Below are 17500 nucleotides of genomic sequence, written 5' to 3'. Positions count from 1 at the left end.
TTTGGGTCCGATTTGCTCTTCTTTTTGTGTATTGCCACAATGTTTGCTCTCTTCCAAATATTAGGCCACTTGCTGCACCTTAGGCATGTATGAAAGAGTGAGGCAAGAGGAGCAGCCAGCTGCCTAGCACACCTGCGAAGTGTGTGAGGGCTCATTTTATCAGGTCCTATGGCTTTCTGGACATCAACATTATTTAGAAGCTGCCTGACTTCTGCTTCAGTGATCACAATAGAACTGAGCTTTGAGTAAGTCACGGGCGACAGACTAGGAGGTGGTCGGTCAGGGTCACGGACTCTCATCTTTTCAGAGAAGACCGAAGCCAGAAGCTCAGCCTTCTCTCTGCTGGAGGTTGCCATTGGACCATCAGGTTTGTTAAGAGGAGGGATGCAGTCGTCAGGTGCAAAGCCTTGTTGTTGTTTGATGGAGCTCCACTAGGCTTTAATTCCCACTGAACGACCAGTGAGTTTTAATCGAAGGTCCTCTTTTAATCAGTGACCAGTGAGTTTTAATCGAAGGTCCTCTTTTAATCAGTGACCAGTGAGTTTTAATCGAAGGATTAATTGCCCACTTTTGAGCACCTCTCGTTCTCCTGCAAGCCATAGCATGGACATCCTTATTTCGCTGTGTGGGATGACGCTTGTAATGATTCCAGGCTCTCGTTTCTTCATCAGCTGCTACTCTACAATTATTGCCAAACCATGGCTGGTCCGTGGATTTTGTCATGTATGTCTTCTTGGGTACATATACTGTCTGTAGGCTCATTAGCAATTTGGTGAGGGCGTTTGTCTGTCGGTCAACAGTGCCTGCGAGGATGTCTTCCCAGGGTGCTTCAGATAAAGCATCACACATGCCCTGCCAGTCTGCTTTTTCCCATTGCCAAATTGTACGGGATAAGGTTTCCTCTCGAGGAGCTTTTAGGCTGAACTTGCTCAATACTGCAAAGTGATCAGATTAACCTTCTGTGCCACAGGGTCTAGAGATTAGCCTGATATATGATTTGGGAATTGAACATGATTTGTGAGCCCAAAAGTGGTAAGGAGCTCTTCAAATGACCTTTCAACCAAGTGTTGGTTCAGATCCCCTAGTATTATAATGTGAAGGCAAGAGTATGTATGGAGAATATTGTCCAGGTTAGCTTAAAGATAAACAAGTGGTTCAGAACCTTGCCATTGGGGTCTGTAGCAGACACAGAGAAGGACAGCATCAGTATGTCTGTCATAAAAAAAAAAAAAAACATGAGTTCAAGATGATCTGCTACATTAATTTCAAGTGGTAGAACATGGAGTGATTTTGGAAAGCATACAGCGATGCCTCCAAAAGTACCATGCACTCTGTCGTGCCTGTGCCACTTGGAAAAAACACCAACCTTCCCAAAATTCTCAGGTACCGTGGAGTTCAAAAAAGTTTCCACGACAGTTATTATATCAGGATGATTTGGCATTATGTGACAGTATGTGAGGTCTCCCAAGTTCGTTTGGAAGCCTCTAACATTGGCAGAGAGGATGCGCAGGTGGGCCATTCCTCTGTGGTTGTGAGGCATAGTACCAGGAGCCTTGCAGAGAGCTAGTGTGTCGACTGGGTGGCTGTATTGTTGGTGTTGGCCAGCCGTTGGCTTGCAAGGGGAGATGTGTGTTGTGTGGAGTGTAGGGTGTCAAGTGCTTTTGGATTGCTTGCATCAAAACAGCATTACTTTGACGCTGTTCTGCAGCAATGCTTTGGAAGAGGCGTTCTTGTCTTTCCTCATGTCTTTTTGTTCCACACTCAGATGTTAGATGCCCTTTACGATGGCAATATTCACACACTTTCCTCTTACGGCAGTTGTTTTCTGTATGACCCTTGACTTTGCACTGCTTATAGCAAAGAATCCTCCTGTCGGATCTCTGCTGTTGATTTAGAGTGGTAGTCTGGGGGTTACGGGGCCTCTATGTTGTGTGTGGACTTGTGTTTGGTTTGGACGGGCCTGATCTGTATGCGCCTGTTGACTTAAAGTTGATGCAGGCAGCTGGCTGTTTCGATTGTCAAGCTGAGGCAATGACAGCCGATGTGGCTGTTGCAGCTGTTGAGATGAGGTTGGCTGCTGAGACTGTGGTAGTGGCTGACGAGGTGTTTGTAATGAAGCTACTTGATGACCAGTAGCCTGGTCAATTTTATCGGGTTTAGCTGTACAGGCTATAGATTTACGTTCAACTGTACTGATAGCAGTTGCAGCAATAAGGTTGTCATAAAAGTTGACAATGGAAACAGCAGCGTCCCGTCCACGTGCCAAGTCCTGAGCTGGGTTACTAAGGAACCTCTATAAGAACTTCTTTTTGGCCAATTCTGCTCTGAGTCGCAGGACTGTTTTAACAAGCTCTCGAGGTTCAAGCTGGAGAAGTTCTTCCTCCTCGTTACTATTTGTATCTCTGTTGCCGTCAGTGATTGGTTTGTCCTCAGTGTACAGGACTTCTGTTTCGATACCAAGGAGAGAGTGTAAGTTTTGGGTGTCAGAGCAATCAAACACCTGGGCCCGTATCCACGAAAGGTCTCAGACAATTCTGAGACTAAATTTGAGAAGTATCGGAGGAAAGAATAGGTCCGTCGTTTGTTTACATTTTGGTCGCTTCTTATTTCGTTATTTCTTATTTATTAATACATAAGAATGCTTGCAAACATGTTTTCTTTCGCGAAATACTCTATTGTGCTGGCACAACACACGCAATTCAATCATTACACAAGAAAAACAAAAACAAAGCGATAAAAATGTGATGGTCTTTTCTGAAGCAAAACATATTTTTAACTTTTGTCTCAGCTCTGTCTCAAATGTAAGACAGGGTCGCAGGAGTCCTAGACATGTGCTGTGACAGATGTTTGTACGCCCTGGTTTTGAGCACTTGACTGACGGCTTGCTGACAGTCGATTTGCCACAGATACAGCCCCACTCGCGTGGTACGTAGCCAGACAATCCTTGAGGACGAGCAATATGAGCGTGTTGTCATGATTCTGACATAATGTCACTTCAGACTCGGTCTCACTCTTTTACATAGATTGCATAAAAGACAGTAAAATGAATTTACTTTAGCAAAAAGTAAAATGTACTTAAAATGTTTATTAAAAGTGTGTGCACTTAAAACAACTATTTAAAAAAAATACTTAAAAGAACAAACTATTAAAAAGATAAATATTTTACGCTAAAAGTGTCTAAAAGGCAAATGCAAAGCACTCAAAAGCATCCGACATATACACACACAATAAAAGCAGAACTCTCTCTCTCTCTCTCTCTCTCTCTCTCTCTCTCTCTCTCTCTCTCTCTCTCTCTCTCTCTCTCTCTCTCTCTCTCTCTCTCTCTCTCTCTCCCTCCCTCCTTTCTCACACTCACTCTCTCCCTTTCTTTCTCAATCACAGTCTCTCTTTCTATTTACCTAAAAATCTATTCTTCTATCCCTCTATTTATCCATTCATTCATCTCTATATTTCCATATTTTTCTATCTATTCTTTCCCCCCATTATATCTCAGTCCTCCCTCTTTCCGCGCCGTTTAACCAGCTTCCAATTTGTATTGAAAAATGGTATTCGTCGATAAGGTAAACAAAACAGGGGGCTCAAATGCCAGTGAAGTTACAAGACCATATTAGGGGCAGAGGCTGTTGCAAGCGGATATTTATAGGAAGTGAGGTGTGGATGAGGTGGAAGAAGGGAGAAATTAGAGAAGGGAAGGACTGGGGAGGAAAGGAGGAGATAGGAGGTGGGAGAAGAGGATAGGGAATGGGGAAAAGAGGGAGAAAAGGAGGAGGAATGAGGTAGGAGAAGGGAGAAAATGAAGAAGGGAAGGAGAAAAGGAGAGATAGGAGGTAGAAGGGAGACATTGAAAGGCAGTTTAGGGGAGGAAAGGAGATAGGAGGTGGGAGAAGAGGATGGGGAATAGGAAGAGAAGGGAGAAAAGGAGGAGGAAGGAAGTAAGAGAAGGGAGAAAATGAGAAAGGGAAGGAGAAAAGGAGATAGGAGGAGGTAGAAGAAGGGAGAAATTAAAAAGGGAAGGATTGGAGAGGAAAGGAAGAGATAAGAGGTGGGAGAAGAGGAAGGGAATGGAAGAAGAGGTAGAAAAGGAAGAGGAAGGAGGTAACAGAAGGGAGAAAATGAAGAAGGGAAGGAGAAAAGGAGGAGATAGGAGGTGGAAGAAGGGAAGGGGAGGAGAGAAAAGGAGGAAATAGGTGGGATAAGATAATGGGGAATGGGAGGAGGAAGGAGATTGGAGAAAGGAGAAATGAAGAAGGTATGGGGAGAGGAGAAAAGGGGGAGTCAGGAGGTGGGAGAAGATGGGGAATGGGGAAAAGGAAGGAGAATTGAGGAGATAGGAGGTGGAAGAAGGGAGGAATTGAAGAAGGGAAGGATAGGGGAGGAAAGGAGATAGGAGGTAGGAGAAGGAGACAGGGAATGGGACGAGGAGAGAGAAAAGGAGGGATAAGGAGGAGTTGAGAGAAGAAAAGAGAGCAGGAAGAGGAAGAGGAAGAAGCAGGTAGGGAGGGGAGAAGAAAAGGAGGAGGAAGGAAGCTGGGGAAGTAGAGGGGACATAGGAGAAAAAGACAGAAAAGAAATGATAGGAACTTCACAAAAAGAAGAAAGAGGGAGAGAAGGTTGAGGAAAGAAGAGGAAAAGGGAGGAGGGGAGAGGAGACGAAGAGAAACGGGAAGCGAAGAGGCGGAAAAGGAGAGGAGGAGTTGAGGATGCGAAAGAATGCAAAGAGCATGACAGATAAACGTCACTGAAAGGAAACTGAGTATTTGAGATAAAATGTCACACTGATTATGATTATTTTTTGATAACTATCATTATCATCGTTATCATTGTTATGATGATTATCACTGTTAATTAATACTATTATTGATGATGTTGCTGCTATCATTATTATTTCTTTGGTATTATCGTTATCATTGTTAATTTTATTTGAAATGTTATTATCTTTATCTTTATTTTTATCATTATCATTATTATTACGACTGTTTTTACTATTGTAATTATTATTTCTGTTATCACTACTACTTATTACTGTTATCAGTATCATTATTACCATCATCATCAATACAATCATCACTATCATTGTTATCATTTTCATTATCATCATCATTACTACTTTTATTATCATCATCATCACTATTATAATCATCGTAATTAACATTTTCCTCGTGAATTTCCCTTCGATTCTTCACTAAAGAGCTTTTATCTTTAACGAACACTTTTGTTAACGGCGAAGAAAGGGGAGGAGGAAGTGGAGGAGAATAGAGAAAGCGATAATAAACACGGCGCATAAGAGGAAGGGGAGAGAAGGAATAAAAACGGACCAGAAGAACAAAAGAAGGTGTAGATAATGGAGAGATGGCGTAGGAAGAGAAAGGGAGAAATGAGACGGTTGAGATAATGTGAGGGGATAGTGAGATAAGGAAAACGTCGGTGTGACTGGAATTTTGTGAAAAGATATTGAAACGATAATCGATCGATGAAGGAATTAGGAGATGCAAGGAGAGGGAAGGCGAGGGAAAGAAGAGATAGATAGATAGATAGAGACGCTAACATATATAGACAGAGAGAATTTGGGGGATTTCTAGTCTTGATAGACAGATAGAGAGAGAGAGGATGGAGGATTTCGAAAGAGAGGGTGGGAAAGGGTGAGAGAAAGAGAGAGAGGGGGAGAGAGGAGGGAGTCAAAGAGGAGAGAGAGTGAGACAAAGAGACAAACAGACAAAGACACAGAAATACATACACCCAGAATATGTCGAAAAATAAACCACGAATGAGAGGTTAAAAGAGAACATAAAAAATCCCTTTGGTGTTTGGTGTTTCTCTGTCTTCTTCCCCGCTCCTCCTGGGGGAAAATACCACAGGAAAACAGGGAGTCTGTGTCATGGGAGGAAATGGAAAGAAGGGAGGGAGGAGGGAGGGAGGGAGGAGGAGACAGAGGAGGTGGTGGTGGTGGAGGAGGAGACAAAGGAAGAGATGATGGTGGTGGAGGAGGAGGAGGCAGAAAAGGAGATGGTGATGGTAGAGAAAGAGGAGGAGGAGGAAAAGGAAAAGGGTGTAGAGGATGGAGGGGGAAGAGGGGAAGGTGGTGGTGGAGGAGGGGAGACAATATGAGGAGGAAGGGGGTGGAGGAGGAGACAGGAGAGAAGGTGGTGGTGGTGGAGAAAGAGGAGGAGGAGGAAAAGAAAAGGATGTGGAGGAGGTAGGGGGGAGAGGGGGAGGAGGAAGAAACAGAAGAGGAGGAGGTGGTGGTGGTAGAGGAGGAGGAGGAAGAGATAGAATATGAGGAAGGGGAGATGGTGGTGGTGGAGGGGAAGGAAGAAGAAAAGAAGAAAGAGGTGGAGGAGTAGAAGGAGGTGGAGGAAGATGAGGAGACAGAATATGAGGAGGGAAGAGGGAGGAGGAGGGGGGGCAGAAGAGGAAGTGGTGTTGAAGGAGGAAGAAGAAAAGGAGAAGAGAGAAAAGGGGAAGAAATAGAAGGGGGGAGACGGGAGGAGAAGAGGATGAGGAAGAGGGGGGAGGGATAGGAAGAGATTTGGCAGAGGTATAAGACTGGAGTAGAATTAAAGAAAAATAGAAAAAGTAAAGAGGAGGAGGAGAAGGAAGTAAATGAAAGGAGGAAAAAAGAGGAGGAGGAGGAGGAAGGAAATGGAATCCGAAGAGAGGAGAAGCGAAGTGAGAAAGGAGAGAAAATGACAGAAAAAAAAACAACAAAGAAGAAAAAAAATATAAAATGAATTAATAAATAATCACATTGACATTATGATCTTTTTCGCTTTTCTTTCTCCCTTTTACGTTCTTTTTTTTTTTTTCTTCCCAGAAAATTTGCAGCTCCGTGTCTTATGATATGAGGCTTTATCAAGATGAAGTATCTCTTGCATCAAAGTTGTGTCAGTTATAATAGAGTTGGTGAAGAGGCGAGAACATAAATCAAAAGGGATTGTCCCGGTGCCAGGTCCAAATTAGGAAATAAACAAGACTGATAGAAAAGGAAATAGAGAGAATGTAAAAAACGAGAGGTAGTGATCGATATATGTCCACGTTTGAATATAGATGGAAAGATTTATGAGAATGAATTGTAGATTCATTCATGTAAAACGCTAATTTAATATGTGTATGTGTTGGTATTTATAAACAAACATACACATACATAAATACACGCACAGACACACACAGTCACCCCCTCTCACACACAGACACACATACACGCACCTAATCACCCTTCCACCACGCACACGCACACAATCACCCCTCCCCGCTTACACACACACGCAATCACCCTCCCACACACATACACTCAATCACCCCTCCCCCCACACACACACTCAACCCCCCCCCCCTCCCCCTCACACACAATCTAACACCCCCACCCCTTCAAACACCCACTCAATCACCCCTCCCCCCCCACACACACAATCTAACAGCCCCACCACTACCCCCACACTCTCCCCCCCCTCACACACACAATCTAACACCCCCACCCCCTCAAACACCGACCCACACCCACACAGACGAAAAAACTAACCCCTTCTCTCTCTCTCTCTCTCCCACAGCTCGCCCGCCTCTTCTCCTTCTCCTGGACTCTGGGCGCGTTCATGTGCAAACTCATCTTCTACCTCCAGACTCTCTCGGCAGTGTGTTCTGTCTTCACTCTGACTGTCATGAGTGTGGAAAGGTGAGTCCGTCGTCGTATATTTTATTAATAAGAGTGACTGGCGGCGCGCGTGGGGTAAGTTAGTCAGGGATTGTGTGGAACGAGGGGGTTGTCGAGATAGTGTGTGAGTGGGTGTTGTGTGTAAGGGGTGGAGTTGTGATGTGTTTGTTTGTTGTTGTTGTTGTTGTTGTTGTTTCATTTGCAGGTGTTGTTAGGATATTACGATTATTTTCATTGTTGCACATTTCTTGTCGATAATGATGTTCATTACTAAGGTGATGATGGTAATAATGATGATGATAATGACAATAAGGATAATTATGATCACACTAAGAAAATTTTACCATTATCATCACCATCTTTATCAAGACGATCACGCTGTGCAAATGTGTCTTCTAACACAGGACAAGTTGTCATCTTTTCTGAAGCCTCGAGACCCGAAAGTAGAGTCCTTGGTGTCCTTAAAACTTTTGTCTTTGTTTGTTGGTGTCATTCTTTCTTGTTTTGTTCTGTGTTTGTTTGGAAGGTTCTGATGAATGACGATTGCTCGAGACGATCTTTGCAGGAGGATGTGTGTGTGTGTTTGTTTGTTGTTTTAAGTCTCTATGTGCGGGTTTTTGTTGTGTGTGCGTGTGTGTGTGTATGTGTGTGTTTATATGTGTATGTGTGTGCTTGTACTTGTGTGTGTGCATATGTATAAATGTATATATTTTTTTACGCGTATGTATGTACACGTACCAATGCGGAAAAGAAAGATATAGACAAAGAATTACAAAGGTAACAAAGACACAAAGATAAACACAGAATAAAAGAACAATCGCAGTTCCAACATCCCCTCCCCGCCCAACACCCCCTCCCCACCCCCACCCACCCACAGCCCCATTACAAAACCTCGATCACCCACCCCGCCTCTAAGCCCCCCTCGCAGCCTTGACCCTTTGCCCCCCCCCCCCCTCCCGAGTGTGTGGACAGAGGACTCAAGCAGCAGGGGGAGCAGCGTCCAGTCACGTCTCCTTTGGCCCGAATATGAATTTTTGTTGTTGTTTTGGCTCATCACGTCTTCTGTAGTCCACATTGTTCTCTCTCTCTCTCTCTCTCTCTCTCTCTCTCTCTCTCTCTCTCTCTCTCTCTCTCTCTCTCTCTCTCTCTCTCTCTCTCTCTCTCTCTCTCTCCCTCCTCTCTCTCTCTCTCTCTCTCTCTCTCTCTCTCTCTCTCTCTCTCTCTCTCTCTCTCTCTCTCTCTCTCTCTTTTTGCTTGATGTCGTGTCTTATTTGATCCAAATGTGTTTTTTTAGCACGTGTTATTTGGCCCGAATCTGTTTCTTCTTCTTCTTCTTCTTTCTTTCTTTTCTCTTTGCATGTCTTATTTGATCCATTTTTGATCACGTGTTTTTTTTTTACCCGAATCTGTTTTTTTTTTCTTCTTCTTCTTTCTTCTTTTTGTCATGTCTTATTTGCTCTAGATTTGTTTTTTTATCACGTGTTATTTGGCCCGAATCTGTTTTTATAATATACTTGTCCCAATCTTTTATCATGTCTTTTTTATCCAAATCTCTTTATATCACGCCTTTTTGGGTCCATTTTTCCATTCTGTTTTCTTTGGCCCAAATCTGATTCGTTTATTTGTTTGTTTAGCTCTTCCTTTTTTTAATTAGGGCTAAATATGTTTTTTTCTCTCTCAGCACGTCTTCTTTGGCCCAAATACGATTCTTTTTTTTCTCTCTCTCTTTTCTCATCACGCCTTTGGCCCAAATCTAGTTCGTTTGTTTGTTTGTTTAGCACATCTTTTTTACTTGGGCCTAAATATGTTTTTTTTCTCTCTCAGCACGTCTTCTTTGGCCCAAATACGATTTTTTTTTATCTCTCTCTTTTTTCTCATCGCGCCTTTGGCCCAAATCTAGTTCGTTTGTTTGTTTGTTTAGCTCATCTTTTTTACTTAGGCCTAAATATGACTTTTTTCTCTCTCTCAGCACGTCGTCTATGGCCCCAATACGATTCTTTTATCTCTCTCTCTCTCTCTTCACGCCTTTGGCCTAAATCTGATTTGTTTGTCTGTTCGTTTAGCTCATCCTTTTTAACTTTACTAAATATGATTTTTTTTCCTCAGCATGTCTTCTTTGGCCCAAATATGATTTTTTTTTCTTTCTTTCTTTCTTTTTTTCTCTCATCACGCCTTTGGCCCAAATCTGATTCTTTTTTATTTATTATTATTTTTTTTTTTTACTTAGGCCTATTTTTTTTCTCTCAGCACGTCTTCTTTGGCCCAAATACGATTTTTTTTTCCTCATCACGCCTTTGGCCAAAATCTGGTTCGTTTTCTAGTTCCTTTTGCGGGAGATTTTTTGTGGATGAAAGCGAATACGATTAGCCACGAGGAAAGATGGATAAATAAACAGAGAAAGAGAAGAGGGAAGAATTGGAAAAAATGGTTGGTAGCAAAGGGGAGAAAACAGAGAGAGAATAAAGAGAAGGGAGGGAAAGGAGAGGGAGGCAAGGATCACGCACAAAAGATAAAGAAGAATAGAGAGAAAAAGGCGATAAACCAAGAGGGAAAAGTTGACAAATAAATAAAAAAGTGTAAAATGAAAAAAAAAAGTTTTGAGATAGGAAGTAATAAAAGATGAAAAAAGATTGGAAGAAGCATGCTAATAAAAAGGAGGAAGAGGAACAAGAAAAAAACAAATACAGATAATAAAAAGTGAAGACGTGTCCAGCCCTCATTTCCTAAAAGCGTAAATGGGCGGACTCGTGATTCCTGCAGCAATGACCATGACCTTTATGGACAAAGAGTGATTAGAAAGGAGGGAATGAGAGGAGGAGGATAAAACGAGGGAATGGGAAAAAATGGTAAGAACATGTGCTGAGAGATTATTAGAAAAGAAGGGAGTGATAAAGCGAGGGAATGGGAAAAGAAGCTAAGAACATGTGCTATGGCCAGAGAATTCATTAGAAAAGAGGGAATGAGAGAGGGTTGATAAAACGAGGGATTAAGAACAAACTAAGAGCATCAGCTTTATGGACAAAGAGGGATCAGAAAGGAGGGAATGAGGGAGTGTGATAAAATGAGGAATAAGAAAAAATGGCAAGAACATGCGTTGTATGGGTAGAAAGTTTATTAGAACAGAGGAAAAGGGATGGGAGTGATAAACCGAGGGAATAGGAAGAAATATGTAACATCTTGCGCTATATGGCCAGAGAATTTTATAGAAAAGATGGAAAGAGAAGGGAGTGATAAAACGAGGGAACAGGGAAAAATTAAGAAGAACATGTGCTGTATGGCCAAAGAGTGATTAGAAAGGAAGGAAAGAGAGGGTGTTGATAAAACGAAGGAATAGGAAGAAAAAAGTAAAAACATGCTATGTATGGCCAGAGAGTGGCCATAAAGGAAGGAGATAAAGGAAAGGAGAATGATAAGAACGAGGGGAAAGGAACATAGAATAATGAAAACGAAGAAAAAGAAAAAGAAGATGGTAAGAACGGCGGGGGATACAAGATGAGAAAGATAAGAAGAAGAAACAGAGAAAGAGGAGCCTGATACGAAAGGGGAGAAAGAGAAAATGGGAATAAATGAAAACGAGGGAAAAGAAAAAGGAGAATCATACGAAGAAGAGACAGAGAAAGAGGAGGATGATAAGAAAGAGGGAGAAAGAAAACAACAGTGATAAGAACAGAGAAAAAATACAATGATAAGAAAGAGGGATAAAGATTATGACAGTGATAAGAACAGATTAAGAGGAGAATAATAAGAAAGAGTAATAAAGAAAGGACAAAGATAAAAAATAAGAAAAAGGCCAGAGGAACGGCGGAAACGTTAAGAAAAGAACAATGAGTGGATGAGAAAGAGAGAGATAATAATAATGATAATAATAATAATAATAATAATAACAATAAGAAGAAGAAGAAGAATGATAATAATAATAATGATAATAATAATAATAATAATAATAATAATAATAATAATCAAAACGGAAAAAGGGGGAGACAAAGAAAAAGGAAGAGGTTAAGAAAACGTAAAGAAAAGGAAGACCACAAAGACAAGATCCTTATCTCAAACAAGATACAATATAAGATAAACAAAGAAAATGTAAATTGTAAAAAAAAAAATCTGAATTAAAAAAAAAATTGTTTTAGAAAAATAAAAAAATAATCATAAAATGGATAAAGTGGAAATCTAAAAGTCGATACAATAATAAATGCCAGGCAGGAAGGGTGGAAAGAGATAGTGTCCTGTTGACTGAGTGTTATAGAGTGGATATTGGATGTTATGGGTGAGAGAGAGGGAGAGAGAGAGAGACGGAGAGGGATGGAGAGAGGGAGACGGAGAGGGATGGAGAGAGAGAGACGGAGAGGGATGGGGAGAGAGATAACGATGGGGAGAAAGAGAGAGAGAGAGGGAGAAAGAGAGAGAGGGGGATGGGAGAGAGGGGAGAGAGAGAGAGACGGAGAGGGATGGAGAGAGAGATAAAGATGGGGAGAAGGAGAGAGGGAGAGAAAGAGAGAGAGAGGGAGAAAAAGAGTGGGGGATGGGAAGAGAAGGGGAGAGAGAGAGAGACGGAGAGGGATGGAGAGAGAGATAAAGATGGGGAGAAACAGAGAGGGACAGAAAGAGAGACAGGGAGGGATGGGAAGAGAGAGGGAAAGAGAGAGACGGAGAGGGATGGAGAGAGAGATAAAGATGGGGAGAAAGAGAGAGATTTAGATTTTTTAGTTTTAATTCCATTTGTTACAATGGATATTCTTTGCTGTGACATACTGTCTGTTTTATTTTGCCCAAATATCCCCCTGTGTGCAAGGAGTGGCCGGGGTTACTACTCACTGGCCGGGCGTGGGATTGAACGCAGGTCCGCAAGATTGCTAGACCTGCACATTACCGCTGCGCCAGCACAGAGAAGAGAGAGAAAGAGAGAGAAAGGGAGAAAGAGAGGGGGGATGGGAAGAGAAGGAGAGAGAGAGAGAGAGACGGAGAGGGGTGGAGAGAGAGATAAAGATGGGGAGAAAGAGAGAGGGAGAGAAAGAGAGAAAGAGAGAGAGGGAGAAAGGGATGGAGAGACAGATAAAGATGGAGAGACAGATAAAGATGGAGAGAAAGAGAGAGGTAGAGAAAGAGAAAGAGAGAGGGGGATGGGAAGAGAAGGAGAGAGAGAGAGACGGAGAGGAGTGGAGAGAGAGATAAAGATGGGGGGAAAGAGAGAGGGAGAGAAAGAGAGAGAGGGGGGGGGAGGGAGAGAGAGAGGGAAGGAGGCATAGGGAGGGGGATGGAGAGAGAGAGGGGGAGGCAAGGAAGGAGAGAGATGGGGAGAAAGAGAGAGGGAGAGAAAGAGAGAGAGAAAGAGACAGAGAGAGAGAACGAGAGCGAAAGAGAGAGAGAGAGAGAGAGAGAGAGAGAGAGAGAGAGAGAGAGAGAGAGAGAGAGAGAGAGAGAGAGAGAGAGAGAGAGAGAGAGAGAGAGAGAGAGAGAGAGAAGGAGGTAGAGAGAGAGGGATAGAGAGAGAAAAGGGAGAGAGATGAGGAGAATGAGAGAGGAAGAGGGATGGGGAGAGAGATAGAGTGAGAGAAGGGAAAAGAAAGGAAGAGAGAGAGAAAGCGAGAGAGTGATGAGGAATGGGAAGAGAGAGGGAGAGTTGGGGGATGGGGAGAAAGATGGAGAGGGATGGGGAGAGCGAAAGAGAGCGAAAGAGAGAGATGGACGGGCAGACATACAGACAGAGACATGCAGATAGGCATGCTGACAGATACAAACGAACAGACAGATAGGTAATTAAACGAAGCAGACAGACGGAGAGAAAGATAGACAGACAGATAGATAGAAAGAAACAGATTGGCAGACAGACGGACGGAGAGACAGACACTGAGAAAAATACCTACATACATACAGACAGACAGACAGACAGATAGACAAACGGACGGACGGAAGGACAAACAGAAAAAAGAGAGAATACAAATAAAAAATAGATAAATAAAAAAGTGAAAAAGATCAGTGGGATAACGCACTGTTGGGAAAAATGACCGAGAAGGGACCCTGAATATAAAGAAAAACAAGAAAACGAAAACTGAGAAGAAGGAAACTAAGAAGAGAGAAAAGAGAAAATGTAGAGTGATGGAACCGAAAAAAGAAAGGAAAAAAAATACAGACAGACAAAGAGAGAAAAACCTACATACAGACAGAGACAGATAGACAAAAGAACGGACGGAAAGACCAACAGAAAATCAGATGATACAAATAAAGAATAAATAAATAGATAAAAAGTGAAAAAAGATCATTGGGAAAAATCGCAGTGGGAAAAAAATGACCGAGAAGGGACCCTGAATATAAAGAAAACGAAAACTGAGAAGAAAGAAACTAAGATAAGAGACGATGGAATGTGATGGAACCGAAGAAAGGAAGAAAAAACAAAAAGAGAGAAAAGAGGAGAGTAAGGGAAGCGAAGACAGAAAGAAAACAGCAAAAAGAGAGAAAATAGGAGAGTAAGGGAAGCGAAGAAAGAAAGTAAACAACAAAAAGAGAGAAAAGAGGAGAGTAAAAGAAGCGAAGAAAGAAAGAAAGCAACAAAAAGAGAGAAAAGAGGAGCGTGGATACAAAATGATAGAGATGGATAAGGCACCCCCAGGAGAGCAATACACCAGGATTGAGCGGGATAAGATAAAGCTGGATAGGATGAGCCGCGAGCGAAGCCAAGTCTAAATCAGGATGAAGGATGAAGGATAAGGAGGATAAAACGGGGAAAATGGAAGGAAATATACCGGTTTCCGAGTAAATTGGGTTAAAAGGAGATGGGATTCTGGGAAGATTAGTGCAAAGATTAGCCAGAAGCTTCGGGTGCCGGTGATTGGCAAGGGGTAAAGATTTCCAAAAGAAGAAGTTCAGAAAGGGAAGCTTTCTTTTCTAACTTAATAGAACCTTTTTTCCCGATCTTGACAGAAAAAAGTACTTCTTTCTCTTCATTCTGACGAAAAGGACGCATTTTTCTACTGATTTATATTTAATTGGACACTTTTTTATCTCCAGATTTTTAGTATTACTGAAAAGACACGTTTGACATGAAAACGAAAGTGTGCAGGGACTCTAGCCTCCACCTCCCCTCCCCTCCCCCCTCCTCTCCTCTTTACGCCCAAGAGAATAACGATGATAAAGACAAGGAGGTGATAAAGACGATAATAAAGACAAATAAGAAAAATAAATCACTGCAAACTGTGAATCTGCCAAATCTCCGAATTTCATATATGGTGTAAGTAAAGCTCATGCTATTACTAAAATACATGGGAAACTAACCCCAACCGTCATCTAGCAAATAATCAGATTGACACAGTTTCCTTCTCTCTCGTGAGGCACTTCTGATGACACCCCCCGCACCCCCACCCCCACCCCCACCCCGCACTCCCCAGGGCTCAGGAAGGAGGAGGAAGAGGAAGGAGGAGGAAGAGAAAAGAGGAGGAAGAAAAGGGAGGAGGAAGAGGAAGGAAGGTGATGATGAGGAGGAGGGAGAGGGAGGAGGAGGGAAAGTAAATGAAGAGGAAGAGGAAGGCAATGATGATAAGGAGGAGGAGGGGGAGGAGCTGGAACAGAAGGACGTAGAGGAAGAGGAAAAGGAAGAAGATGATAAACAGGAGGAGGAGGAGGAGGAGGAGGAAGAGGAAGAGGAGGAAATAGATGGGAAGAGGAAGATGATGATGAGGATGATGATGATGACGATGATGATGATGATGAGGAGGAGGAGGAGGAGGATGGTGATGATGATGATGATGAGGCTGAAGGAGAAGGTAAAGGCCGGAATAATAAAAAAGAGAGAAAAGGGGAGGATAAAGACATAAAGAGGGAATAGGAAAATGACGAACATGAAAAGAATAGAGGAAATCGCAAGAAAAGGGAGGAGGAAGATAATAAGATCACGATAAGAGAAAAGAATAAAAAATAAATAAAAACTTGAGGAAGAAACGGACAGTAATGATAAGAAAAATATGAAATAAAATCAAAGAAATAAGAAGAAAAAAGAAAAAAAAAGAAAAAAATATAATGATAAAGAGAAAACGACGACGAAAAAGAAGAAAAAAATAATTGGAAAAGCAAAAATCTCCCGGAGAAGAAAGTGGGTTCATAAGCTCATGACACAGCATTAGTCACCGTCCCTCCTCCTCCCTCCTCATAATTCCCTTATCCCCCTCCCTCATAACTCCTCCCTTCTGCTGCCTCATAACTTCTCCCCTCTCCTTCTCCCTCCTCATAATTCCCTTCTTGTCCTCCCTCATAACTCCTTCATGACTCCTCCCACCTGCTGCCTCATAATTTCTCCCCTCTCCTTCTCCCTCCTCATAATTCCCTTCTTGTCCTCCCTCATAACTCCTTCATGACTCCTCCCACCTGCTGCCTCATAATTTCTCCCTCCTCTTCCCTCTTCATGATTCCCTTTTATTCTTCCTTTATAACTCCTCCTTCATGACTCCTCCCACCTATTGCCTGATAACTTCTCTCCCTTCCCTCCTCTTCCTCCCCCCTCCTTCCTTCCTCATGAATTGCCCTCAAAACACACTTGACAGCGATATTTTCCGCCACTCATGATCCCAGCGCCCTCTGCCCTGAGTTCCTAAGAGGATGAGGGTCATGGGATCAAAGGCCCCGTGAACTGGATCGAGAGGGCTTCGGTTCAGGCATCTATAGAAACAAAAGGCGAATAGGCGGGAGCGCAAAGGATCGAACGCGGTACTTCTGAGGAGTTTTGTGTTTTTAGTTTGTGTTTTTTTTTTCATATAATTTTTCATGCATCTGTAATTAATGTATGTTTGTTCTTAGGCTGATAGGCAGGAAATGTGTTCATTAAATGATTTGGGAGTTTAGATATTCACAAATTGACATTTCAAAGCTCATATCAATCGCATTTTCAGTCAACTGGTCTGGAAACACCTTTGGACGAGCATACATGAGGAAAAGAAAATCATTTCTATTGACAATAATGTACATATACCTATGTAACCTATAACGAGCATATATAAACTCGCAAGCAAAATTTATGGAAATATATCGTCCCCACAAGGTTATTTTTCCTTTTTTTCCTTTTTCTTTTCGTTTCTCTTTTTTTCTTTTTTTGGTGGACGGGGGGGTGTAGGAGGAGCTGTCACCAAGGATTATTGATGGCTGTATACCGTATTCGCCCTCAAGGTTCTCCGCCCTTTCCCTCACGTCCTCTCACTGCATATGTATAAATCTTCGTTTTTCTCTCCTCTCTATCGCTGCGTTTCCATGTCCGGCTGACCCGTTTTTGCTGACTGCTTATGTTTCAGTCCCTATCTGTCTGTCTGTCTCACTTGTTTCAAAATCTGTATCTATCTATCTATCTGTCTCTGTCTATCTCTATTTCTATCTATCTATCTCTACCTATCTATCTATCTCCATCCAGCTCTTATCTATCTATCTCTATCTCTCTCTCTTTCTCTCCCCCTCTCCCCCTCTCCCACTCCCTCCCTCTCCCTCTCCTCCCCCCTTCTTCCTCCTTCCCTCCCACTCCCTTCCTTACTCCTTTCTCTCTCCCTCTCTCCACCCCACCCTTCCCCTCTCCCTTTCCCGCCTCAACCTCCTCTCACCTCGCTTCCCCCTTTACACCCCCTCTCCATCTCTCCTTCCCTCTCTTTTTTTTCTTCTTCTTTCATTCTCTTTCTCTCCTTCCGAAAACAAACAATGTGGGCTGAGACGAAGATGAATCCAAGAAGAGCAAACACTTTGGCCGAAGCCTTTATGACACATGATATTCAAGGAAAGTCTTTCGAGTTTTCTGAGAAAAAAGAGAGATTCCGAGATTATTTGTTCGTTTCCTTAAGCGGGGGTGGGGGGGGGGGGTGCTGAGTTGTGCGTTTTGTTGAAGTTGTC

General features: G+C 42.6%; 1 protein-coding gene across 1 annotated transcript in view; it reads left to right on the top strand.

Moving 5' to 3' along the window:
• The first annotated feature begins 6854 nt into the window (after positions 1-6854).
• Positions 6855-17500, top strand: part of LOC138867109 (somatostatin receptor type 5-like) — a 54684-nt gene continuing 44038 nt past the window's right edge. Inside the window, exons 1-2 of the mRNA XM_070141560.1 lie at positions 6855-6881; positions 7545-7666. Of these exons, the coding sequence (XP_069997661.1) occupies positions 6855-6881; positions 7545-7666 (149 nt within the window). The remainder of the gene's footprint in view (positions 6882-7544; positions 7667-17500) is intronic.

This window comes from Penaeus vannamei, chromosome 28 (genome assembly GCF_042767895.1).
Source record: "Penaeus vannamei isolate JL-2024 chromosome 28, ASM4276789v1, whole genome shotgun sequence".
Taxonomy (NCBI): domain Eukaryota; kingdom Metazoa; phylum Arthropoda; class Malacostraca; order Decapoda; family Penaeidae; genus Penaeus; species Penaeus vannamei.
This window is presented reverse-complemented; position numbering and strand designations above follow the sequence as displayed.